General features: G+C 36.3%; 1 protein-coding gene across 1 annotated transcript in view; it reads right to left on the bottom strand.

The window, feature by feature from the left end:
- LOC100368744 (coiled-coil domain-containing protein 57-like) overlaps window positions 1-26,916 on the bottom strand; it is a 78,024-nt gene that overhangs the window by 21,534 nt on the left and 29,574 nt on the right. The window contains exons 7-15 of the mRNA XM_085501995.1: window positions 25,999-26,161; window positions 25,740-25,877; window positions 22,655-22,859; window positions 21,778-21,966; window positions 21,057-21,157; window positions 9,691-9,891; window positions 9,201-9,260; window positions 513-617; window positions 262-373 (exon numbers count right to left, since the gene is read on the bottom strand). Of these exons, the coding sequence (XP_085358121.1) occupies window positions 262-373; window positions 513-617; window positions 9,201-9,260; window positions 9,691-9,891; window positions 21,057-21,157; window positions 21,778-21,966; window positions 22,655-22,859; window positions 25,740-25,877; window positions 25,999-26,161 (1,274 nt within the window). The remainder of the gene's footprint in view (window positions 1-261; window positions 374-512; window positions 618-9,200; window positions 9,261-9,690; window positions 9,892-21,056; window positions 21,158-21,777; window positions 21,967-22,654; window positions 22,860-25,739; window positions 25,878-25,998; window positions 26,162-26,916) is intronic.

The following is a 26,916-nucleotide window of genomic DNA, read 5'->3' as shown; positions in this document are numbered from 1 at the left end:
ATGGTCATAAGTTCCACCAGTTTTACTGCAGTAGACAATAACTTTAACCCAAACACAGTCTTTACCTGGCACTTCAATATAATTAGAGCACTTCCCAGTGAACGGGAAATCACCAAACTACAATGCATTAAAAACTGAAGTACCTGGTACTTATTTTTGTCAACTTTGAGTTTATGTACCAACAAAAATTCTTGTAAATGTTTTAAAATTGATTCCTAAATACACACTCCCTCACTGGGGACAGGATACAATGCCACCTACCAGTGTATTTCAGAAGTTCAGATCGTAGTTTATTTCCTAGTTCAATAAGCCTCTGTCTTTCTTTTGCAAGCTGTGTTATATGTTTAGCAGCAACTTTTAGTTTCGCACGTAACTAAAACAAAAAGATAATCAATAAATTAAAATACCCGGTATATATATATATATATCATTAAAGTCAAATCATTTTTAAAGGTACATTTTCACACATATCTCAGTCACAGTCTAAAAGAACTACCATTATGAGAACTTACTACAGCAGTGCTTTCACTACCTCCTGTCAATTCTTCTTTTCCTGCGTTGTAAAGTTCATTTCTCAAATACTGTACTTCATTTTGTAATTGTTGAACCAGAGCATCCTGAAAAACAAAGTACTGGAGTTAGAAAATGATGAATAGATATCCTAGCTCTGTGTGTTGCCTGAATTAACCCACAAATGTTTGCCACTGGGAGGTAAACTTTTGTTAACTTGGTTTCCATTCCATTATATGTTCCATTGGCTTGGGGTGGCTTGGGGTGTTAAGGTTTAGCAGAATCCTGTAGCAATATAATATGAATAGCCCATATAAGACTTGTAAGTGCAATGTATGGGGCTACTGATGGGTCCAATTCAAGCAATCTCAGTACAGTGAGCACAATACCTATATTCAGAAAACTTGTGACAAAACATGTCATCCCTTATTAAAAACAAATTATGTGATATCAAAGTCAGAATTTTTGGCAAACTAAATGATTGCATGTCAGCGCAGATGAGTAATATTGTCACCACCTAGAAAGTCCAAGGATCGTTCATGCGCTGCCTCAAAACCAGAATACACTGGCGCAATCTGTATGCGACAGGAATATGTGGTCATGGGTTGGGCGGCTGTAAGCTGTGAGTGCTCTCTTCTCCCATGAGGCGAGTCCCCACGAGGCCTGAAGTAGACAATAAGTTGTGACCTGGCCTCTCGCCGAACGTATGCTCCCCCCGTTGCAGAGGTAAGCGTCAAACATGCTTGCCCCGCTGCTGTGGTGGATGACCGCCTGGGGAGGATGAGGAGCCATCACCTGGTCCTCTCTTCCTGGGGGCGCGCCGCTAGTCTTCCCTCCTGCGGAAGGGTATGAGTGCTTGCCTCCACGCTGACTCTGGCTAGCGGACGTTGCCTTAGGGCGTTGTGTTCTCTGCACTTGGGGTGCCTTCCGTTTACTCTTGGCAGTGGCCAACTGGCTAGCCGATTCAACCTGAACCATATGGCTCATGGCATTCCGAAGCTCCGAGACTGAACCCGCCATCTCCCCATCAAAGAGGGTGGAGCATGTCCAGTCTGCGTAACTGAGGCGGTGACGTACCCCCCGACTCAGTTCGCTGGCAAAAACACACGCGCCCAAAACCGCGTCTCATTGCACAGTAGTTGCCCTGGCCAGGAGAACCAGGTGACACTGGGGGGGGGGTGTTGTTGCAAGTAGCTGTGCGTTGGCCCACCAGTAAATGTGTCGCCTGGTCTAGGAAGCTGGTGCGTTCTGCCTCCGAGGTCTCAGAGTCTTGGGCGCGCACAATAATGCGCTCCAGCAATTCTGCCCTCGAGGCGAGATGGATCGTCTTAGATTATGACGAGGATGCCCATGGAACGCAGCCATCTCCCTTTACCCGGTTCGCCAAACCGAAATTCGTGGTACTGGGGTCAGGGGAAGGAGCCCTTGGAACCGGTCGGGGGCATTTGGTCTCATCCCACACTTTGGGGTCTGATCCTGAAACCACACCGACAGGGTATCGTTTGGTCCAGCGGAAAGAGTTTTGCATAAGATTACTCGGGGCCTTAGATGTTATCTCCTCTGTGGCTGACCAACGTCTGCCCATCAACACCATCTGCGCCCCCTCCGCCATGCTCATTACTCAGCCGGACCAGGGGAGACGTCCCGACGGGGATGCTTTGGATCCCTGCGCCTGTGATCCCATAAGTGTTGAAGCAACAGTAAGTGGTTGCTTTTAGGATCGAGGGTGGGGGTATGTACATCTTATCAATAGAATCGATGATACTCCGCATCACCCCAACGGCGTAGTTCACCGAGTCATTACGGATGTATGACTCTGAGGTCACCCACTGTATCTGACGTGGACAAACTGCTTTCCTTCAAAAAATGTGAGCGAGGGCGTGTTCGACTGTGCGTCTCTGGGCAAAAATATTACTCGACGTCTCAGCACTTGAGGTACCGGTAGATGAGTGCGAGGACTTACCACTCATGCCAACACACAACTCAATTTAACCGATTTTTACTGGACGTGCGACCTTGCTGTGAAATACTAGCGACGCAGTCAGTCTCAGCGATTTTGCATGGCTCTGGAAAACATGGCCTCAGAACTCCAATGAATACACACGCCTTCAAGACCAAAACCCCGAACCCCACACGCAGTCACGGCAAAAATAGCACTTCGGATGAGCCTCTGGTGCTGTCATTACATCTATCCATTTCTAAATACATTGGTAAAACATAAAAATGAACACGACATGTATGAGGGAAGCGAAATACAGTTGGAAAAGGTGACACAAAGAAGCGGACGACGTGGTTAAACTGCGTTGCCGGGTTTTATTTTCTTTGTTGTAAAAATTTTTACACACAAAGGGCAAAACGACACAGGGGTAAAAATAATAAGAGAAACTTATCCTACCAGCCACAGTGTCAACTGCCGCATCAGCAGCAGCAACCCAAGCCAGAAACCCAGACAGAAAAAAACAGGCCTTCACAGGCAGAGCTGCTAGGGTTCATTCCTGTCGGTGCGGAGAAGAAGAAAGAGTGAAGATAGAGGTATCTAACCTCGGTCACTTGGTTCGTGGCAGAAGGGAAAATCTTGGAGTCATGGGGCTTCCCCTGACCTAGATTTATCTCTCAGTCATTGGCAGAATCGCTGATTAATGCAAACAGTTCAAAATAGTTATTTTGACTGACCGGAGTCTATGGTGGGTAATTGAACGTAGTGAATTACAAGGTAGCTAATAAACTAAATTTAGTGTTAAACTGATTGAACTTCAGCTTCTCGGCTGAGATAGCTCTGTTAGCAATGCACATTTCAATTAAATAACTGAAGATATCATCATGAAATGAACAAATCTGAGAGAGATCTACCTGTAGTAACAATAATCTAATTGTACTCACTACTTGTTTAATTGCTCAGTTGATTTAGGCTTTTCTCAAATTATTAATGGTGTTACAAGGCCTGTGTCCGGTAAATGTCTGGACCATGTTTATGTCAATTATAATGAAAATGTTAATTTGGCTCTTATTCATAATTTGGGTATTTCGGACCATAACCCTATATTCATGGTTTGCAAACTCTGGTCGTTCCCTCAATCAAACAACCATGTTTCTATTCGCTATAGAAATTTCAAAGTGTTCGTTGAGTCTCTATTTTTGGCTGACTTTCGGAACACGCCTCTATTTGAGACATGGCATTCTATTTTTAATGATTTGTGATTCGCATGCCCCATTTGTTTGTAGACGTGTGAACAAATTAAGACAGCCAGGATGGCTGAATACGGACATTCTACTTAAAATTAGAGAAAGATACAATCTTCGGCGGCTTGCACGTACTTTGATCGATGCTACTATCCTAAACTAATATAGAGCCAAATTTAATTTGGTAGTTAATTTAATCAAGGCCGCTAAGAAAAACCATTATATTCAACTTATCAAAATCAATAGCTCCAACAGTGCCGCCATATGGAAACCCCTTAACGATTTGATCAGTGGTGGTAAACCTAACTCTCTCAATGTTCATATTTCAGTTGGCAATAACCTCGAAAAAATCGTTAATAATTTTAATACACATTTCGCTTCTGTTGCGACCCAATGTTTCAGTGGGTGATTCATATTTTATGAATTTACAGAAATTTATTGAACTCAAATTGACCAATACTCGACCATTTGTTATACCGCTGGTCACATGCCAGTTCGTGAAGAAGCAACTGTTTTCACTATCTAGTTCTAAGACAGCTGGCCTTTACAATAAATCATCTAAACTGTTGGTGTATTTCTGCTCCGTTCAGTAGTGAAAGTATTGTTTATTCATTTACCCTAAGTATTTCATCAGGTATTTTTCCAGACATGTTTAAGCATGCCAAAGTTATTCCATTACACAAGGATGGATCCCATGACTTGTGTAATTTTCGTCCAATTTTGTTGCTCCCAATAATCTCAAAAATCTTTGAAAAACACGTGCATGATCACTTATACCATTATTTAAATAGTCATGATTTAATTTCTAAATCGCAGTCAGGTTTTTGGAAATCACATTCTTGCCATACAGCTATGATTAAGCTAAGTAATGCATTATTTAGCAATATGGATGATGGCTTATTGTGTGGTTTGCTTTTCTTTGATTTAAGCAAGGCGTTTGATATGGTAGATAAACAGGTATTATTGAAAAGCTCTCAATTAATGACATTTCACCAATCTCCCTTGTTTGGTTTAATTCTTATTTAACTGACAGAAAGCAAGTTGTGTATTTAATGGGTAAACAGTCAGATGCTGTCAATATTCGACATGGTGTACTACAGGGTTCAATTTTAGGACTATTATTATATCTTCTATTTATTAATGACCTACCATTATTTCTTGAAAATAGTTCCATTGATATGTATGCGAACGATCAAACTCTGTTATCGTCTGGACCAAGTATTACTGTAGTCACAAAGTGCATTAATGATGATGTTTGGCCAATTTTGCGTTAATTAATTGCAATTACGTGTCAATCAACACATCTATTAATCAAAATCTTTGCTTGTTGGATCCTGTCAAAGGCTAAATAATGTTGGTTAAGATTTTCTGGTTAACTTCAATGGTGAAATAATTAAAACAGTCAGTTTCGAAAAGTCGGTATTAGATAAAACTCTATCATGGGATCATGTTGATATGCTTTGTAAAAAGCTTAGCCAAAGAATTGGTGTTCTTATGAGAGTTCGCAGCTTCTTATCTATTTCCATCAGAAGAACATTGTATTTTTCATTTATTCAGTCGTTATTTGACTATTGCTGTATAGTATGAGGCAATACAATCAAATTTATGTCTGGTGTATAAGCTTCAGAAAAGGGCAGTTTGTCGTCGTTTGAACTGTTCAAAAAACATACTTTAGTATCTTGCCTGTCAATTACAAAATTTCATATTTTCTAGGTATCGTAATGTATATGGCAACCAATGGCTTGGCGCCTTTATATATAAGTGAAATGTTCAGTCCTATCTCCCAAACCCACAAGTATAGTACACGTTCCTCTCTTAAAAATAATTTACGCATTACTAAATGGAAAACATCCATGGGTTATAGGACGTTTCAGTGTAGAGGGGTAACCCTATGGAATAACTTACCATCCCATATCAGAAATTCAGCCTCATTAGGCATTTTTAATAAAACTTACAAAATATATCTTAGTGAAAAATTTGTTGTAAATGGCTCAAGCCTATAGTGTGTATATTGTGTTTTTTGTTCCTACAGAGAGCCCAATGAAAATTACTATATTGTATATTGGCCTACCCTCTTTAAATAAAGTGTTAAATAAATAAAAAAATGTATAATATCAAAGTAATTGGACAAGTGGTTTTCAACAAAAAGACGAAAATATAACTTTTTATCAAAAATTATAAAAAAATTTCATTAAAATTGGAGAATTTAAGATATCATCACAAAATGTACAAATCTGAGAAAGATCTACCTGTATATGTATAATATCAAAGCAATCAGACTAGTGGTTTACAACAAGAAGTCGAAAATATCACTTTTTACCAAAAATGACAAATTAAAATATTCATCAAAATTTGAGAATTTAAGATATCACGAAATGTACAAATCTGAGAGAGATCTACCTGTATAGGTACCTATATGTATAATATCAAAGCAATCAGACTAGTGGTTTACAACAAGAAGTCGAAAATATCACTTTTTACCAAAAATGACAAAAATATTCATCAAAATTTGAGAATTTAAGATATCATCACGAAATGTACAAATCTGAGAGAGATATACCTGTATAGGTACCTATATGTATAATATCAAAGCAATCGAACTAGTGGTTTTCAACAAGAAGTCGAAAATATCACTTTTTACCAAAAATGACAAAAATCATCATCAAAATTAGAGAATTGAAGATATCATCATGGAATGAACAAATCTGAGAGAGCTCTACCTGTAGAGGTCTGCCCAAGGTACATATACACCAAGTATCAAAGCAATAAGAATTGTAGTTTTCAAGAAGAAGTCTTAAAAATATAAAGTTGACATGGATGACAGACCATCACTCATATGATAAGCTCTGCATGACAAAGTTGACAGAGGAGATAACAAAAAGCAAAATAACTTGATAATACCCAGTAGGTCAACAATAAATCAACTCCAGAAAACAAATCATCTTTACACCATCAAATGTATACACCTCTCATTCAAAAGATTTTGTACATTTCGTTTTTTTTGGTCAGGAATTAACCATTTTATAATTACTGGTAGTTATTGAAATACACCGGATACTCTAAAACAAGAGTTGGCAGAGCCATCTCAATGCTGGGAAAATAAGAGTATTTAAAGGTGTGTTTTGGAGCAATGGATTGGTGAACAGGCAGAAAAGCAATTCCAAAGAAATGACTACTGTTCAACCTCGGAAGTTTAATTGTACTTAGTGTATGTTACTATGACAATCAACCAATTTGAGAAAAACAGTCAACAATGACTAAATGCATGGTCACAGCCAAATCGCTGTTTAATTGAAATAAAAAGATCGGAAGAGAACACAAGCGATGAAGTCGAACAACAGGCATTACGGCAGCTATGTTTGTTTCACCTCGATCAATACAGTAATACCCATGATGCACTATTCCCATAAGAGTGGGTATGTGGAAGTTCATAGCCAAGCGTACTGCGGTCAAGAACGAGGTAAGTTATTACGTGACGAGACCATCCTGATTTGCCGTCAATTTCCGGGGCTGAACACGAGATGAACAGTTGTGCATACTTAGATGACGACTCCACGCTATACGCAGCGTGAAAATGGCAATTTAAACATTGCTTGCAGATTTTCCCCGGGCAGATTTACATAATACTATAGTTCGATAACACGGACAGTCACATAAAATCCATGAAAAGGGAACTGCAAGTTGTATAATGCCAAAACAGTACCATGATTTCACAACTTTTGAAATACGTTCGCTTTTATCGATGTTCACTGTACAACAGTTTAATGTCTTCCCGGCGTTCACAAGAACGCAAAGCCTAAACAATTTTTATTATATAAATACACTTTGAAAAGAAACAAGATTCATAAACATAAATCTATTTGAATACATTCTCACTACAAATTACACAATACTTATTTTCTAATGGAGTTTCTTCACATCACAAACTATTGGAATCATGCACACGTGTGAGTACTACGGTGACACATTTTATAGCTATGCCCAAAATAGTCCATCATTTATTGCGCAACTGTGACCACACGACACCATTCTGTTAACATCCACACATTTTCATAAAATCTCCATGCACTTTTTGACCTTTCATAAGTAAAATACACTACAGTTTACTTAGTACATTCCTACATTCTTGCATACTAATGAGGGATTCAGACACATTCCAAGCTGAACAATTTTCTTGGACTAATAACAAGGCTGGTCAATCCTTTCCCAGCAAAAATGACACAGTCCCCGTTAAATTTTTGAAAGTTCTCTGTGCTCGTCATGTTAAAGCGGAGCATGTCCTTGAAACTTGAGTTCCAAGTGACGTATACAACAGATTGTTTATTTACATCAAAACGCTTGTTTCGTGTAGTAGTATTATGGCCAAAAATAAAAACAGCCATTATTCAGCCATCTTTGATCTGATTATGAAACACACTGATATGTATGATGTATGTGCCAAATACAAATGAAAATGGTACATAAATTGTGGAAATATAGTAGTAAGGCCAAAAAGTCAGATGGCTGTCAATCAGCCATCCTTGACCAGATTTTGAAACAAATTGTCATGGACATGCATCCTAACATGTATAAAGTACATGTATGTGTCAAATTTGAATGAAAACTGACAGAGCATGTCCAAGTTACTGCATAAAAAAACAAACAAGATGCCTGCCAGTCGGCCATCTTTGATCCAATTGCGAAATAAATCGTCATGGACATGTATCCTAACATGTATAATCTATGTACCAAATTTGAATGACAACTGACAAAGCATGTCCAAAATACAACATTTTCAAAAAACAAGATGGCTGCCAGTCGGTCATTTTGAATCGAATCGCTAAACCACTGCATGTGCATGTCCCACATAAAGTACTAGTCACATGCAAAAAATGAACGGAATCAGTCCAAGGGATTCTGAGATACGACTCCGGACGGACCCACGGACGGGGACTTCGTCCGAACGGGGACTAAAAAGTCTGCCAGCTAGAGTGAAATGTTAATTTCGCAAAGTGGGCAGGCAGTAATTTCAACCAATTTGGAATATCAGATTTGCTCTATCTTGAGGGTATCAGAAGAATATGCATGAATTAAGGCAGTACAGTAAACATACTGACCGATCTGCACAAGAGGTTGAGTATTTAGCTAAATTCTATTGTTTCAGTGTCAGATGCACATATATGCAATACATGAATCAGTTGTAGCTATATAAAGTATTTGTACTATAATTTAACTCAATCAGATCTTAATGGGTTTTTTCATCTTTCTTTATCATTTCTTTAATTGTTTTATTTTTGTTATTTTAGTCATATTTTTTCTTAATTCTATTTTTTTAATTTTAAAGATCTGAACAATCGTCATAGATCTTGTTAATGAGATCTCAAATAACCATATTTGAAATTTGAATTAAACAAGATATCCTATGGTAGTTGCTCAGATCTTTGGGCTTTCGCAATCAGACAATTACAAAACATAAAATAATTAAAAAAACAAAAACAATTGGATATGAATTTAATCAGATTGAATCTAACCTGACTTCCAGTTAAAATAGCAGGTTTCCTACTAGCAAGGTCCATCTTCAGAGAAGAAATCTGAAATTAATTGTAAAAGCATTTATAGTCTATAACTGTTCTTAGATGCAACTTCAAGTACGTGATGAAGATTCTATTCCACATGAGATGAGTGTATACGTCAAACATGTTTTGACCAATGACAGCATAATCCTCAGTGCAAACTTGTCAGGGTTCAACTGCATAGCTGGGTAAGCAGAAACTACTCAAAAAAGAGATCAACACTGACTGATTTTTTCATGGACTCGTTCATTTGCATTTCTATAAATATATGTCTGTATATGTTTGCAATTTTTATAAATTCTTTAATTTTTATATGCTGTTATCACTTTGTGTTTTGTTCTTAATGGGTCCCATGCAACCATGTATACCAGTACAATGTGCCCAATTTACATCTTTAGAAATGAATCATATCACATGACTCCTTTTACCCAATCACATATCAGCTTACTTCTTGTCCCAATGAAGTAGCTTCCAAGTTTCTTTCTAAGCCATTCTTGAAGTATTCATCTGCTTCTTTCCTGGTCTCTTTTAACTGTAACTTTAGCTCAGATACCTGTTGTTGCAGTGCACTTATCTCAGTAGTAGATCTCCTCTGCTGTGCATTGAGTTCATATTGTAACTGGTCAGCCTCAAGCTGCTTTTGTTTGGCCTGTAATCATTAAACAACACTAATAATCAACCAAAAGTTTTCCATTTAACTATATAACATGCAGCAATGCAAGAGTAAACTGTGATAACATAGTAGATTTTGGCGAATTAAATCATGACTGTTGTTGTGTATATTCATCATTCTGACTATGACTAGTCTAGAGAGTCAAGTGTTATTGGAACAATTTCAACGAGTCTAGAGAGTCAAGTGTTATAGGAATAATTTCAACCAGTCTAGCGAGTCAAGTGTTATTGGAACAATTTCAACCAGCCTAGAGAGTCACATGTTATTGGAACAAATTCAACGAGTCTAGAGAGTCACATGTTATTGGAACAATTTCAACCAGTCTAGAGAGTCGCATGTTATTGGAACAATTTCAACAAGTCTAGAGAGTCAAGTGTTACAGGAACAATTTCAACCAGTCTAGAGAGTCAAGTGTATAGAAACAATTTCAACGAGTCTAGAGAGTCAAGTGTTATAGGAACAATTTCAATCAGCCTAGAGAGTCACATGTTATTGGAACAATTTCAACCAGTCTAGAGAGTCAAGTGTTATAGGAACAATTTCAACGAGTCTAGAGAGTCAAGTGTTATAGGAACAATTTCAACCAGCCTAGAGAGTCACATGTTATTGGAACAATTTCAACCAGTCTAGTGAGTCAAGTGTTATAGGAACAATTTCAACCAGTCTAGGGAGTCAAGTGTATAGAAACAATTTCAACGAGTCTAGAGAGTCAAGTGTTATAGGAACAATTTCAACCAGCCTAGAGAGTCACATGTTATTGGAACAATTTCAACCAGTCTAGAGAGTCAAGTGTTATAGGAACAATTTCAACCAGTCTAGAGAGTCAAGTATTATACGAACAATTTCAACAAGTCTAGAGAGTCAAGTGATATAGGAACAATTTCAACCAGTCTAGAGAGTCAAGTGTATAGAAACAATTTCAACGAGTCTAGAGAGTCAAGTGTTATAGGAACAATTTCAACCAGCCTAGAGAGTCACATGTTATTGGAACAATTTCAACCAGTCTAGAGAGTCAAGTGTTATTGGAACAATTTCAACCAGTCTAGAGAGTCAAGTGTTATACAAACAATTTCAACCAGTCTAGTGAGTCAAGTGTTATAGGAACAATTTCAACAAGTCTAGAGAGTCAAGTGTTATAGGAACAATTTCAACCAGTCTAGTGAGTCAAGTGTTATTGAAACAATTTCAACCAGTCTAGTGAGTCAAGTGTTATATGAACAATTTCAACCAGTCTAGTGAGTCAAGTGTTATTGGAACAATTTCAACCAGTCTAGAGAGTCAAGTGTTATAGGAACAATTTCAACAAGTCTAGAGAGTCAAGTGTCATAGGAACAATTTCAACAAGTCTAGAGCGTCAAGTGTTATTGGAACAATTTCAACCAGTATAGAGAGTCAAGTGTTATAGGAACAATTTCAACAAGTCTAGAGAGTCAAGTGTTATTGGAACAATTTCAACCAGTCTAGTGAGTCAAGTGTTATAGGAACAATTTCAACCAGTCTAGAGAGTCAAGTGTTATAGGAACAATTTCAACCAGTCTAGTGAGTCAAGTGTGATTGGAACAATTTCAACCAGTCTAGAGAGTCAAGTGTTATAGGAACAATTTCAACAAGTCTAGAGAGTCAAGTGTTATAGGAACAATTTCAACGAGTCTAGAGAGTCAAGTGTTATACGAACAATTTCAACAAGTCTAGAGAGTCAAGTGTTATAGGAACAATTTCAACCAGTCTAGAGAGTCAAGTGTATAGAAACAATTTCAACGAGTCTAGAGAGTCAAGTGTTATAGGAACAATTTCCACCAGCCTAGAGAGTCACGTGTTATTGGAACAATTTCAACCAGTCTAGAGAGTCAAGTGTTATTGGAACAATTTCAACCAGTCTAGAGAGTCAAGTGTTATAGGAACAATTTCAACCAGTCTAGTGAGTCAAGTGTTATAGGAACAATTTCAACCAGTCTAGAGAGTCAAGTGTTATAGGAACAATTTCAACGAGTCTAGAGAGTCAAGTGTATAGAAACAATTTCAACCAGTCTAGAGAGTCACATATTATTGGAACAATTTCAACCAGTCTAGAGAGTCACATGTTATTGGAACAATTTCAACCAGTCTAGAGAGTCAAGTGTTATAGGAACAATTTCAACCAGTCTAGAGAGTCAAGTGTGATTGGAACAATTTCAACCAGTCTAGAGAGTCAAGTGTTATAGGAACAATTTCAACAAGTCTAGAGAGTCAAGTGTTATAGGAACAATTTCAACCAGTCTAGTGAGTCAAGTGTTATTGGAACAATTTCAACCAGTCTAGAGAGTCACATGTTATTGGAACAATTTCAACCAGTCTAGAGAGTCACATGTTATTGGAACAATTTCAACCAGTCTAGTGAGTCAAGTGTTATTGGAACAATTTCAACGAGTCTAGAGAGTCAAGTATTATACGAACAATTTCAACAAGTCTAGAGAGTCAAGTGATATAGGAACAATTTCAACCAGTCTAGAGAGTCAAGTGTATAGAAACAATTTCAACGAGTCTAGAGAGTCAAGTGTTATAGGAACAATTTCAACCAGCCTAGAGAGTCGCATGTTATTGGAACAATTTCAACCAGTCTAGAGAGTCAAGTGTTATTGGAACAATTTCAACCAGTCTAGAGAGTCAAGTGTTATACAAACAATTTCAACCAGTCTAGTGAGTCAAGTGTTATAGGAACAATTTCAACAAGTCTAGAGAGTCAAGTGTTATAGGAACAATTTCAACCAGTCTAGTGAGTCAAGTGTTATTGAAACAATTTCAACCAGTCTAGTGAGTCAAGTGTTATAGGAACAATTTCAACCAGTCTAGTGAGTAAAGTGTTATTGGAACAATTTCAACCAGTCTAGAGAGTCAAGTGTTATAGGAACAATTTCAACAAGTCTAGAGAGTCAAGTGTTATAGGAACAATTTCAACCAGTCTAGTGAGTCAAGTGTCATAGGAACAATTTCAACAAGTCTAGAGCGTCAAGTGTTATTGGAACAATTTCAACCAGTATAGAGAGTCAAGTGTTATAGGAACAATTTCAACAAGTCTAGAGAGTCAAGTGTTATTGGAACAATTTCAACCAGTCTAGTGAGTCAAGTGTTATAGGAACAATTTCAACCAGTCTAGAGAGTCAAGTGTTATAGGAACAATTTCAACCAGTCTAGTGAGTCAAGTGTGATTGGAACAATTTCAACCAGTCTAGAGAGTCAAGTGTTATAGGAACAATTTCAACAAGTCTAGAGAGTCAAGTGTTATAGGAACAATTTCAACCAGTCTAGTGAGTCAAGTGTTATTGGAACAATTTCAACGAGTCTAGAGAGTCAAGTGTTATACGAACAATTTCAACAAGTCTAGAGAGTCAAGTGTTATAGGAACAATTTCAACCAGTCTAGAGAGTCAAGTGTATAGAAACAATTTCAACGAGTCTAGAGAGTCAAGTGTTATAGGAACAATTTCCACCAGCCTAGAGAGTCACGTGTTATTGGAACAATTTCAACCAGTCTAGAGAGTCAAGTGTTATTGGAACAATTTCAACCAGTCTAGAGAGTCAAGTGTTATAGGAACAATTTCAACCAGTCTAGTGAGTCAAGTGTTATAGGAACAATTTCAACCAGTCTAGAGAGTCAAGTGTTATAGGAACAATTTCAACGAGTCTAGAGAGTCAAGTGTATAGAAACAATTTCAACCAGTCTAGAGAGTCACATATTATTGGAACAATTTCAACCAGTCTAGAGAGTCACATGTTATTGGAACAATTTCAACCAGTCTAGAGAGTCAAGTGTTATAGGAACAATTTCAACCAGTCTAGAGAGTCAAGTGTTATAGGAACAATTTAAACCAGTCTAGTGAGTCAAGTGTTATTGGAACAATTTCAACCAGTCTAGAGAGTCAATTGTTATAGGAACAATTTCAACCAGTCTAGAGAGTCAAGTGTATAGAAACAATTTCAACCAGTCTAGAGAGTCACATGTTATTGGAACAATTTCAACCAGTCTAGAGAGTCAAGTGTTATAGGAACAATTTCAACCAGTCTAGAGAGTCAAGTGTTATAGGAACAATTTCAACAAGTCTAGAGAGTCAAGTGTTATTGGAACAATTTCAACAAGTCTAGAGAGTCAAGTGTTATAGGAACAATTTCAACCAGTTTAGAGAGTCAAGTGTTATTGGAACAATTTCAACCAGTCTAGAGAGTCAAGTGTTATAGGAACAATTTCAACCAGTCTAGAGAGTCAAGTGTTATAGGAACAATTTCAACCAGTCTAGTGAGTCAAGTGTTATTGGAACAATTTCAACCAGTCTAGAGAGTCAAGTGTTATAGGAACAATTTCAACCAGTCTAGAGAGTCAAGTGTTATAGGAACAATTTCAACCAGTCTAGTGAGTCAAGTGTTATTGGAACAATTTCAACCAGTCTAGAGAGTCAAGTGTTATAGGAACAATTTCAACCAGTCTAGTGAGTCAAGTGTTATTGGAACAATTTCAACGAGTCTAGAGAGTCAAGTGTTATACGAACAATTTCAACAAGTCTAGAAAGTCAAGTGTTATAGGAACAATTTCAACCAGTCTAGAGAGTCAAGTGTTACAGGAACAATTTCAACAAGTCTAGTGAGTCAAGTGTTATTGGAACAATTTCAACGAGTCTAGAGAGTCAAGTGTTATACGAACAATTTCAACAAGTCTAGAAAGTCAAGTGTTATAGGAACAATTTCAACCAGTCTAGAGAGTCAAGTGTTATAGGAACAATTTCAACAAGTCTAGAGAGTCAAGTGTTATAGGAACAATTTCAACCAGTTTAGAGAGTCAAGTGTTATTGGAACAATTTCAACCAGTCTAGAGAGTCAAGTGTTATAGGAACAATTTCAACCAGTCTAGAGAGTCAAGTGTTATAGGAACAATTTCAACCAGTCTAGAGAGTCAAGTGTTATAGGAACAATTTCAACCAGTCTAGAGAGTCAAGTGTTATAGGAACAATTTCAACCAGTCTAGTGAGTCAAGTGTTATTGGAACAATTTCAACCAGTCTAGAGAGTCAAGTGTTATAGGAACAATTTCAACCAGTCTAGTGAGTCAAGTGTTATTGGAACAATTTCAACGAGTCTAGAGAGTCAAGTGTTATACGAACAATTTCAACCAGTCTAGAGAGTCAAGTGTTATAGGAACAATTTCAACAAGTCTAGTGAGTCAAGTGTTATTGGAACAATTTCAACGAGTCTAGAGAGTCAAGTGTTATACGAACAATTTCAACAAGTCTAGAAAGTCAAGTGTTATAGGAACAATTTCAACCAGTCTAGAGAGTCAAGTGTTATAGGAACAATTTCAACCAGTCTTAGAGAGTCAAGTGTTATAGGAACAATTTCAACCAGTCTAGTGAGTCAAGTGTTATTGGAACAATTTCAACCAGTCTAGAGAGTCAAGTGTTATAGGAACAATTTCAACGAGTCTAGAGAGTCAAGTGTATAGAAACAATTTCAACCAGTCTAAAGAGTCACATATTATTGGAACAATTTCAACCAGTCTAGAGAGTCACATGTTATTGGAACAATTTCAACCAGTCTAGAGAGTCAAGTGTTATAGGAACAATTTCAACCAGTCTAGAGAGTCAAGTGTTATAGGAACAATTTCAACCAGTCTAGTGAGTCAAGTGTTATTGGAACAATTTCAACCAGTCTAGAGAGTCAAGTGTTATAGGAACAATTTCAACCAGTCTAGAGAGTCAAGTGTATAGAAACAATTTCAACCAGTCTAGAGAGTCACATGTTATTGGAACAATTTCAACCAGTCTAGAGAGTCAAGTGTTATAGGAACAATTTCAACCAGTCTAGAGAGTCAAGTGTTATAGGAACAATTTCAACCAGTCTAGTGAGTCAAGTGTAATTGGAACAATTTCAACCAGTCTAGAGAGTCAAGTGTTATAGGAACAATTTCAACCAGTCTAGAGAGTCAAGTGTTATAGGAACAATTTCAACAAGTCTAGAGAGTCAAGTGTTATTGGAACAATTTCAACAAGTCTAGAGAGTCAAGTGTTATAGGAACAATTTCAACCAGTCTAGAGAGTCAAGTGTTATAGGAACAATTTCAACCAGTCTAGTGAGTCAAGTGTTATAGAAACAATTTCAACCAGTCTAGAGAGTCAAGTGTTATAGGAACAATTTCAACGAGTCTAGAGAGTCAAGTGTTATAGAAACAATTTCAACGAGTCTAGAGAGTCACATGTTATTGGAACAATTTCAACCAGTCTAGAGAGTCAAGTGTTATTGGAACAATTTCAACCAGTCTAGAGAGTCAAGTGTATAGAAACAATTTCAACCAGTCTAGAGAGTCACATGTTATTGGAACAATTTCAACCAGTCTAGAGAGTCAAGTGTTATAGGAACAATTTCAACCAGTCTAGAGAGTCACATATTATTGGAACAATTTCAACCAGTCTAGAGAGTCACATGTTATTGGAACAATTTCAACCAGTCTAGAGAGTCAAGTGTTATAGGAACAATTTCAACCAGTCTAGAGAGTCAAGTGTTATAGGAACAATTTCAACCAGTCTAGTGAGTCAAGTGTTATTGGAACAATTTCAACCAGTCTAGAGAGTCAAGTGTTATAGGAACAATTTCAACCAGTCTAGAGAGTCAAGTGTATAGAAACAATTTCAACCAGTCTAGAGAGTCACATGTTATTGGAACAATTTCAACCAGTCTAGAGAGTCAAGTGTTATAGGAACAATTTCAACCAGTCTAGAGAGTCAAGTGTTATAGGAACAATTTCAACAAGTCTAGAGAGTCAAGTGTTATTGGAACAATTTCAACAAGTCTAGAGAGTCAAGTGTTATAGGAACAATTTCAACCAGTCTAGAGAGTCAAGTGTTATAGGAACAATTTCAACCAGTCTAGTGAGTCAAGTGTTATAGAAACAATTTCAACCAGTCTAGAGAGTCAAGTGTTATAGGAACAATTTCAACCAGTCTAGAGAGTCAAGTGTTATTGGAACAATTTCAACCAGTCTAGAGAGTCAAGTGATATAGGAACAATTTCAACCAGTCTAGAGAGTCAAGTGTATAGAAACAATTTCAACCAGTCTAGAGAGTCACATGTTATTGGAACAATTTCAACCAGTCTAGAGAGTCAAGTGTTATAGGAACAATTTCAACCAGTCTAGAGAGTCGAGTGTTATAGGAACAATTTCAACCAGTCTAGAGAGTCAAGTGTTATTGGAACAATTTCAACCAGTCTAGTGAGTCAAGTGTTATTGGAACAATTTCAACCAGTCTAGAGAGTCAAGTGTTATAGGAACAATTTCAACCAGTCTAGTGAGTCAAGTGTTATTGGAACAATTTCAACGAGTCTAGAGAGTCAAGTGTTATAGGAACAATTTCAACCAGTCTAGAGAGTCAAGTGTTATAGGAACAATTTCAACCAGTCTAGAGAGTCAAGTGTTATAGGAACAATATCAACCAGTCTAGTGAGTCAAGTGTTATTGGAACAATTTCAACCAGTCTAGAGAGTCAAGTGTTATAGGAACAATTTCAACCAGTCTAGAGAGTCAAGTGTTATAGGAACAATTTCAACCAGTCTAGAGAGTCAAGTGTTATAGGAACAATTTCAACCAGTCTAGTGAGTCAAGTGTTATAGGAACAATTTCAACCAGTCTAGAGAGTCAAGTGTTATAGGAACAATTTCAACCAGTCTAGTGAGTCAAGTGTTATTGGAACAATTTCAACGAGTCTAGAGAGTCAAGTGTTATAGGAACAATTTCAACCAGTCTAGAGAGTCAAGTGTTATAGGAACAATTTCAACCAGTCTAGAGAGTCAAGTGTTATAGGAACAATATCAACCAGTCTAGTGAGTCAAGTGTTATTGGAACAATTTCAACGAGTCTAGAGAGTCAAGTGTTATAGGAACAATTTCAACCAGTCTAGAGAGTCAAGTGTTATAGGAACAATTTCAACCAGTCTAGAGAGTCAAGTGTTATAGGAACAATTTCAACCAGTCTAGTGAGTCAAGTGTTATAGGAACAATTTCAACCAGTCTAGAGAGTCAAGTGTTATAGGAACAATTTCAACGAGTCTAGAGAGTCAAGTGTATAGAAACAATTTCAACCAGTCTAGAGAGTCACATGTTATTGGAACAATTTCAACCAGTCTAGAGAGTCAAGTGTTATAGGAACAATTTCAACCAGTCTAGTGAGTCAAGTGTTATTGGAACAATTTCAACCAGTCTAGAGAGTCAAGTGTTATAGGAACAATTTCAACAAGTCTAGAGAGTCAAGTGTTATAGGAACAATTTCAACCAGTCTAGTGAGTTAAGTGTTATTGGAACAATTTCAACGAGTCTAGAGAGTCAAGTGTTATACGAACAATTTCAACAAGTCTAGAGAGTCAAGTGTTATAGGAACAATTTCAACCAGTCTAGAGAGTCAAGTGTATAGAAACAATTTCAACGAGTCTAGAGAGTCAAGTGTTATAGGAACAATTTCCACCAGCCTAGAGAGTCACATGTTATTGGAACAATTTCAACCAGTCTAGAGAGTCAAGTGTTATAGGAACAATTTCAACCAGTCTAGTGAGTCAAGTGTTATTGGAACAATTTCAACCAGCTAGAGAGTTAAGTGTTATTGAAACAATTTCAACCAGTCTAGAGAGTCAAGTATTATTCGAACAATTTCAACAAGTCTAGAGAGTCAAGTGTTATAGGAACAATTTCAACCAGTCTAGTGAGTCAAGTGTTATTGGAACAATTTCAACAAGTCTAGAGAGTTAAGTGTTATTGAAACAATTTCAACCAGTCTAGAGAGTCAAGTGTTATAGGAACAATTTCAACCAGCCTAGAGAATCAAGTGCTATAGAAACAATTTCAACCAGTCTAGAGAGTCAAGTGTTATAGGAACAATTTCAACCAGCCTAGAGAGTCACATGTTATTGGAACAATTTCAACGAGTCTAGAGAGTCACATGTTATTGGAACAATTTCAACCAGTCTAGAGAGTTGCATGTTATTGGAACAATTTCAACCAGTCTAGAGAGTCAAGTGTTATTGGAACAATTTCAACCAGTCTAGAGAGTCAAGTGTATAGAAACAAGTTCAACGAGTCTAGAGAGTCAAGTGTTATAGGAACAATTTCAACCAGCCTAGAGAGTCAAGTGTTATTGGAACAATTTCAACCAGTCTAGAGAGTCAAGTGTTATTGGAACAATTTCAACCAGTCTAGAGAGTCAAGTGTATAGAAACAAGTTCAACGAGTCTAGAGAGTCAAGTGTTATAGGAACAATTTCAACCAGCCTAGAGAGTCACATGTTATTGGAACAATTTCAACGAGTCTAGAGAGTCACATGTTATTGGAACAATTTCAACCAGTCTAGAGAGTCACATGTTATTGGAACAATTTCAACCAGTCTAGAGAGTCAAGTGTATAGAAACAAGTTCAACGAGTCTAGAGAGTCAAGTGTTATAGGAACAATTTCAACCAGCCTAGAGAGTCACATGTTATTGGAACAATTTCAACGAGTCTAGAGAGTCACATGTTATTGGAACAATTTCAACCAGTCTAGAGAGTCACATGTTATTGGAACAATTTCAACCAGTCTAGAGAGTCGCATGTTATTGGAACAATTTCAACCAGTCTAGAGAGTCAAGTGTTATTGGAACAATTTCAACCAGTCTAGAGAGTCAAGTGTTATAGGAACAATTTCAACCAGTCTAGTGAGTCAAGTGTTATACAAACAATTTCAACGAGTCTAGAGAGTCAAGTGTTATAGGAACAATTTCAACGAGTCTAGAAAGTCAAGTGTTATAGGAACAATTTCAACCAGTCTAGAGAGCCACATGTTATAGGAACAATTTCAACCAGTCTAGAGAGTCAAGTGTTATAGGAACAATTTCAACCAGTCTAGAGAGTCAAGTGTTATACAAACAATTTCAACCAGTCTAGAGAGTCAAGTGTTATAGGAACAATTTCAACCAGTCTAGAGTCAAGTGTTATACGAACAATTTCAACCAGTCTAGAGAGTCAAGTGTTATAGGAACAATTTCAACCAGTCTAGAGAGTCAAGTGTTATAGGAACAATTTCAACCAGTCTAGAGAGTCAAGTGTTATAACAACTATTTCAACCAGTCTAGAGAGTCACATGTTATTGGAACAATTTCAACCAGTATAGAGAGTCAAGTGTTATAGGAACAATTTCAATCAGTCTAGAGAGTCAAGTGTTATTGGAACAATTTCAACCAGCCTAGAGAGTCAAGTGTTATTGGAACAATTTCAACCAGTCTAGAGAGTCAAGTGTTATTGGAACAATTTCAACCAGTCTAGAGTCAAGTGTTATTGGAACAATTTCAACCAGTCTAGAGAGTCAAGTGTTATTGGAACAATTTCAACCAGTCTAGTGAGTCAAGTGTTATAGGAACAATTTCAACCAGTCTAGAGAGTCAAGTGTTATTGGAACAATTTCAACCAGTCTAGAGAGTCAAGTGTTATAGGAACAATTTCAACCAGTCTAGAGAGTCAAGTGTTATAGAAACAATTTCAACCAGTCTAGAGAGTCAAGTGTTATTGAAACAATTTCAACATGTCTAGAGAGTCGTGTGTTATTGGAACAATTTTAACCAGCCTAGAGAGTCAAGTGTTATAAGAACAATTTCAATCAGTCTAGAGAGTCAAGTGTTATTGGAACAATTTCAACCAGCCTAGAGAGTCAAGTGTTATTGGAACAATTTCAACCAGTCTAGAGAGTCAAGTGTTATTGGAACAATTTCAACCAGTCTAGAGAGTCAAGTGTTATTGGAACAATTTCAACCAGTCTAGTGAGTCAAGTGTTATAGGAACAATTTCAACCAGTCTAGAGAGTCAAGTGTTATTGGAACAATTTCAACCAGTCTAGTGAGTCAAGTGTTATAGGAACAATTTCAACCAGTCTAGAGAGTCAAGTGTTATAGAAACAATTTCAACCAGTCTAGAGAGTCAAGTGTTATTGAAACAATTTCAACATGTCTAGAGAGTCGTGTGTTATTGGAACAATTTTAACCAGCCTAGAGAGTCAAGTGTTATTGGAACAATTTCAATGAGTCTAGGGAATCAAGTACCACTGAAAGATCATTTCAATCTGTTTACGACGTTTAAATAAATTTGTGGTAATCTGAGGGAGCACACTAACCTCCTGTGTTACATTACTCATTACTGCATCTAGGTGTTCAATCCGAGTTTGTTGTTTCTTTATTTGAGTCACTGCTTCAACTTTATCAGCTCTTAGTGCTCCTAAATTTGTTTACAAACATACAATATTAACAAGCAGCCTGTCGGCTGAGATAGCTCTGCTGTTAGCAATGCACATTTCAATTAAAGAACTGAAGATATCATTAGAAAATGAACACTATGTACAGTATTAAAGCAATCGAACTTGCTGTTTTCAACAAGGATTCAAAAATATCACTTTTCATCAAAAATGACAAAAATATTCATCAAAATTAGATAATTAAACATATCACCACAAAATGAACAAATCTGAAAGAAGTCCACATGTAGTACCTATATGTGTAATATCAAAGCAATTGGACTTGCGGTTTTCAACAATAAGTAAAAAAAATATCACTTTTTAGCAAAAATGATAAAAATATTCACCAAAAGTAGAGAATTAAAGATATCATCGTGAAATTAACAAATCTAAGAGAGGTCAGGCTTGTAGTTTTCAAGAAGAAGTCGAAAAAGTAAAACATTGACACGAACGACGCCATCGATGGACAATCACTTGTATGATAAGCTCCGCTTGACAAAGTCGACAGCGGAGTTAATAAAATATATCTTACTGATTTCTCATTCTAAAATGGCACAAATTATTTTTGTTTAGTTTCGAATTAATCTCAATCATTGGTATTTACCTATCGTATCATTGAGTGACTGTATATGACTTCTGACATAAGCATTATCCGCATTAACTGGAATGCTTCCAAGTGGTTTATCCATTACCGGTTTTGATGTCTTATCTGATTTCCTCTCATCAGTGTCCTTTAACTCTCGGCTTCTTGCTTTTAGTTCTCTCACTTCTGTCTCCAATGCACGTACATAGTCTACAATATTAATGACACAGTATAATAGTCATATGTGATAAATTTTTTCTTGCATCAAATTCATGAACCTTTTTTACCATCAAAGACAACTTCAGGCACCTTCAATAGTTTCATTTATAATCTACTCTTTTCTACATGAAATGTTGCAAAAATTTCAAATGTTTTGACGCAATGTCACTTTTTGTCTGTTTGGTCCAAAATTGAGATTGAAGTTAGTGAAAATTACAGAAAATGTGAACAAATTTATCCAAATTTAAGTGAAAACATTTGAATCTAAGGGTTAAAAAGTGCCTAGCAATCATTAGCATTAAACAGCGATACCATTTCTGTGCAGTGAGTAATTCCTAATAAGTGAGTCAGCTACGATAACCACAAAAGTCTTAAACCATAGCCTTGGGTATATAAAAATAAATGAGACCGGATTTCAATATGCAGATATTTAACACTTTGTATTTTATTGGGTTGCTCTGTGAATGGCTCTTTGTGATAATCAGAATGTCTGGCATACATTTCTGTCAAAAGACAAACCTGGGTTCACAATGTCACTTCTGTTTTGCTCTGTCACCCATCAAGAAATATTAATGAGGGATTTGTATCAAGTATTAAACACTAAGCAAGCAAAGTAATCGTTGTGAACATCATTGCATCCATCCACCTCAGATGTGAATAACTGCAGCTATAATCTCACCTTCTGTGATTGGTCCATCACGATCTCCACAGTCTTGATTGTTCATTTTCTTCTGATCTGCAGTGTCAGATTTTCTCTTCTCTTCAAAAGATTCCATTTCCTCCCTCATTGTTCGGATCACTTGTTTTAAACTCTCATTTTGTTGTTGCAAGAGTTGAATCTGCTGTGAGGCGGGTGCATCCTGGTCATCAGCAGTGTCTCTTGTCTGTACATTATGAGAACCAGTACAAATGTTTTATTGAAATGGTTTGGTATATACTTGTATTAACCTGTTGAACTCATACATTTACCTGCCAAATTTGAATCAACATTTTGCAAATTGTTGATTTTGGCACACATGTACCTACAGTATTGATGCTAGGTCTTGATGAAATTGTTTTGAAAACAAGTCATTGTTAAGGACACAGTCCCCGTCCAAAATTTAGTGATCTGACATATCAATTTGATGCTGATGAAGTCATTGAGATTAGATTGAACCATTAATAGGAAATGGATTTGTAAAAAATTATGATTTAGTGCTTTTACACGAGAATTGGACATTGGGCAGTCATATTGAATCAAATTACAAAAATAATGTTGATGTATCTAGTGGTATACTGTCTTTGTACAAAATTTAAACAGAAATCTTCATTGCATTCATGGGAAAGTAGGCATGGGTATCATGAAAAACAAAATGGCCACCAGTCGGCCATATTTGTTCCAATCACGAAAAAAATATGACGTGCACCTATAACCCTAAACTGATAACTCTAAATTGGCCTAGTCATCTCTGAGAAACAGCTCCGGACATGTAAAAAATGCCGATTTAACGCTTTTACAGGAAATTTGGGCGTCGGTCAGCAATATTGAATCGAATCACAAAAATAATGTTGGTACAAATGTATCCCTTGGTATACTAGCTTTGTAAAAAATTTAAAGAGAAACGTACATTGCATTCAAGAGAAAGTAGCATGGGTACCATGAAAAACAAAATGGCCGCTAGTCGGCCATATTTGTTCGAATCATAAAAAAAAATGACGTGCACCTACAACCCAATATGTATGATCATTATATCAACTTTGATGCAAATCAGCCCAGTCATCTCCGAGAAACTGCTGTGGACACGTTTAGGTATCAGAAATAGCAAATTTCACATCCAAAATGACCGCCAGTCGGCCATTTTTTCTCCGATCATAAAGTAACTTGATGCGCATATGTAAGACATTATGTATTGTCTTCATGTAAAGTTTGAATGAAATCCGTCAATGGGTGTCCGAGATATAGCTTCGGACATACGTACGTACGGAACGAACCCAAATTAATAGTTCCCGTTTTCGGACTTCGTCCGAACGGGAACTAAAAATATGGAAAGAAATTATGCTTTATTTTAAGTTCATTTTGTGAATCAAAGAAAGCTTAGAAAGAACTCCCGTGTGCTGAGAGTATTGGAGACACATTAAAAATTAATTCAAAATTACTTGAACTTGAGATATTGATGGAAATGCAGAAAACTAATTATGCAAATAAGGTAACTAATATGAACACATTTAAGTGTAAAACTAATAAGCTCTGCGCAATGTAAAAGTAATAAGATCTGCGTAATGTAATATCTATGTACCAAGTTTCATTGAAATGTGATTAGAACCAAAAAATTATTAATTATAATTAATTAAGAGAATTAATATGAACAGATTTTAACCCAAAATTAATCAGGCTGTCTATTGTCTTAGAGCATTTATGTACCAAGTTTTATTCAAATGTGATGATCAATACTTGAGATATCAGTATTAATTAATTAATTAATTATGTTAATTAGGTGATTAAGAAGCATAAATATTTACCAAAACTAATATGGTGTATAGTCCTACACATGTAGGTTCATTGAAATGTGATGAGCACTCTTTAAAAGTTTCATTAAAATTCAATGAGTGGTTCTTAGGACAAATTAACTAATTAAGCAAATTAGTAGTTAATATGCACAATAATTTATCCTAAAATTAATCAAGTCTCTGCATAGTCCTAGAAGATCTATGTCGCAAGTCTCATTGAAATGTGATGATTAGTACTTGAGATATCAGGTGAAGGGCTGAAAATTAACTAATTATGCTAATAAGGTGATTAATATGCACAAATATTTTTCCAAAAATCAATTAGGTCTCTGCACAGTCCTCAAGTAACTATGTACCATGATTCATTGAAATGTGTTCATTACTACTTGAAATATCAATAGCTGAAAATTAATTAATTATGCAAATTAGGTAATTAATATGTACTGATATTACACTAAAAACTATCTGTGCAGTCTCATATGACATCTATGTACCAAGTTTTATTGAAATGTTATGATTAGTACTTGATTAGATTAGATATCAGTGGAAAAGCCGAAAATTGATTAATCATTATGCAAATTAGGTAATTAATATAAACAGATTTTTACCCAAAACTAATGAAATCTGCGCATTAGATCAGAGCATCCATGTGCCAAGTTTCATCAAAATCCAATGAGTGGTTCTTCAAATATCAGTGGAACAGTCATGGAACAGCTTAAAATCAGTTAATTATCATGCAAATTAGGTATTTAATAATCATAGAATTTTACCAAAAACAAATCAAATCTGCGCATTAGTTCAGAGCATCCATGTGCAAAGTTTCATCAAAATCCAATGAGTGGTTCTTCATATATCAGTGGAACAGTCATGGAACAGCTAAAAATCAGCTAATTATCATGCAAATTAGGTAATTAATATTCATAGATTTTTACCAAAACCTAATCAACTCTGCGCATTATCCCAGAGCATCTATGTACCAAGTTTCACCAAAATCTGATTAGTGGTTCTTGAGATAACGGTGGAACAAAAAAAGTGACATACATACATACATACATACATACATACATACATACATACATACATACATACATACATACATACATACAGACATACAGACAGGGTAACTGCAAAGACTCCCTTTTGTGCTTCGCACACGGGAGTCAAAAATACCAGAAGGTGACTTTGATGTTACCTATAGAAAGTCAAATGACATTGAGCCTCAAGGGATTGTGATTGAGCAGTGTATTTAATTTCACATATTAATGAATTAAACTTACAGGTATGATGTGTCTGTTGACAGTCAAGCCATGTTGCCGCAGTGTTGCTATCGCTTCATCTCGATCCTGGCTCAAAACTCGGATCAAGTCTTCTCTTTGCTGAAGTTCTCTTTCACGTTCTTTCACCAGTGCTATTGCCTTTCATCAAAAGGGAGAGCAAATAGTTACAAACTCATGTAGCATGCTACGTCTTTACAGTTTATAAGTTAATTATAGGATTAAATGGCCACAGTTGTCATAGTGATAACACCTACGCTACCTCATCTCTGGCTGTTGTTATTTTAGATATTAATTCCTCAGATTTCTGATACTGTATACGTTCACGATCTTCACATCGTCTTTGCCAATCCAGCTCCACCTGTGTTTTGCTTCTTTCCAAGGACGCTTCCCGTTCCATGGCCTGAGACAATTCTTTTTTATATCTAGTACGGTGTTCAAAAGGAAAACAAAAGTATATCAATTGATATGAAATTACTAAAGTATCATCCTCTCACAACTTCAATCAAAAGTAACTGGTTTTTTCACACAAATCACAAAATACAAGTATGTCTGAGGCAACTGGTATTCCACCCAAATTCACTATATTATAAAAAGTATTTAATTAATTGTTACAGTATTGAATTATTTTCACCAATCATTGAACACAAATACTGAAATGCAAATCTTTTGTTTATTTTTACATGTGTGACATTACATGTCATAAGGATAAAGAAAACAACAAGTCATGAATGACACTGCCTTCGCTAGTTGTCATTCTAAAGTTGCATGGACATAAATTGGCAAACGTGATTTCTATGGCATTTTCAAGTTTATAGCACTCTCCATCCAGGTCAGCATTATTCTCAGCAAGGAAACCAGATAGCACCAAACCAGTACAACAGGTAAAATGACAAGGAAGTATACAAATCAGATCTGCAAATATGTAGAGTCAGTGTTGTGTCTGTTTGGATAAACTAGTTTGTGGCCCTGGATTAGTTTCAATATCTCTAATAAGGACAAGATTACTTCTCATACGACAATGATACAAATAAAGTGCAAAAATCCAGAAAAATATTATCAAGTTTTTATTACCATACATTAATATTAACAAATCATGTGAAATTTTATGTACAGAGAAACACATATTTATGCTTTCGTTGACAGAACTTCTCAAAGTAAAAAAAAGAGGACCTGCGAA

The sequence above is a fragment of the Saccoglossus kowalevskii genome, chromosome 8, assembly GCF_978046115.1.
Source record: "Saccoglossus kowalevskii chromosome 8, keSacKowa6.1, whole genome shotgun sequence".
Taxonomy (NCBI): Eukaryota; Metazoa; Hemichordata; class Enteropneusta; family Harrimaniidae; genus Saccoglossus; species Saccoglossus kowalevskii.
The sequence above is the reverse complement of the archived record's forward strand: the minus strand, read 5'-3'. Positions and strand labels throughout refer to the sequence as shown.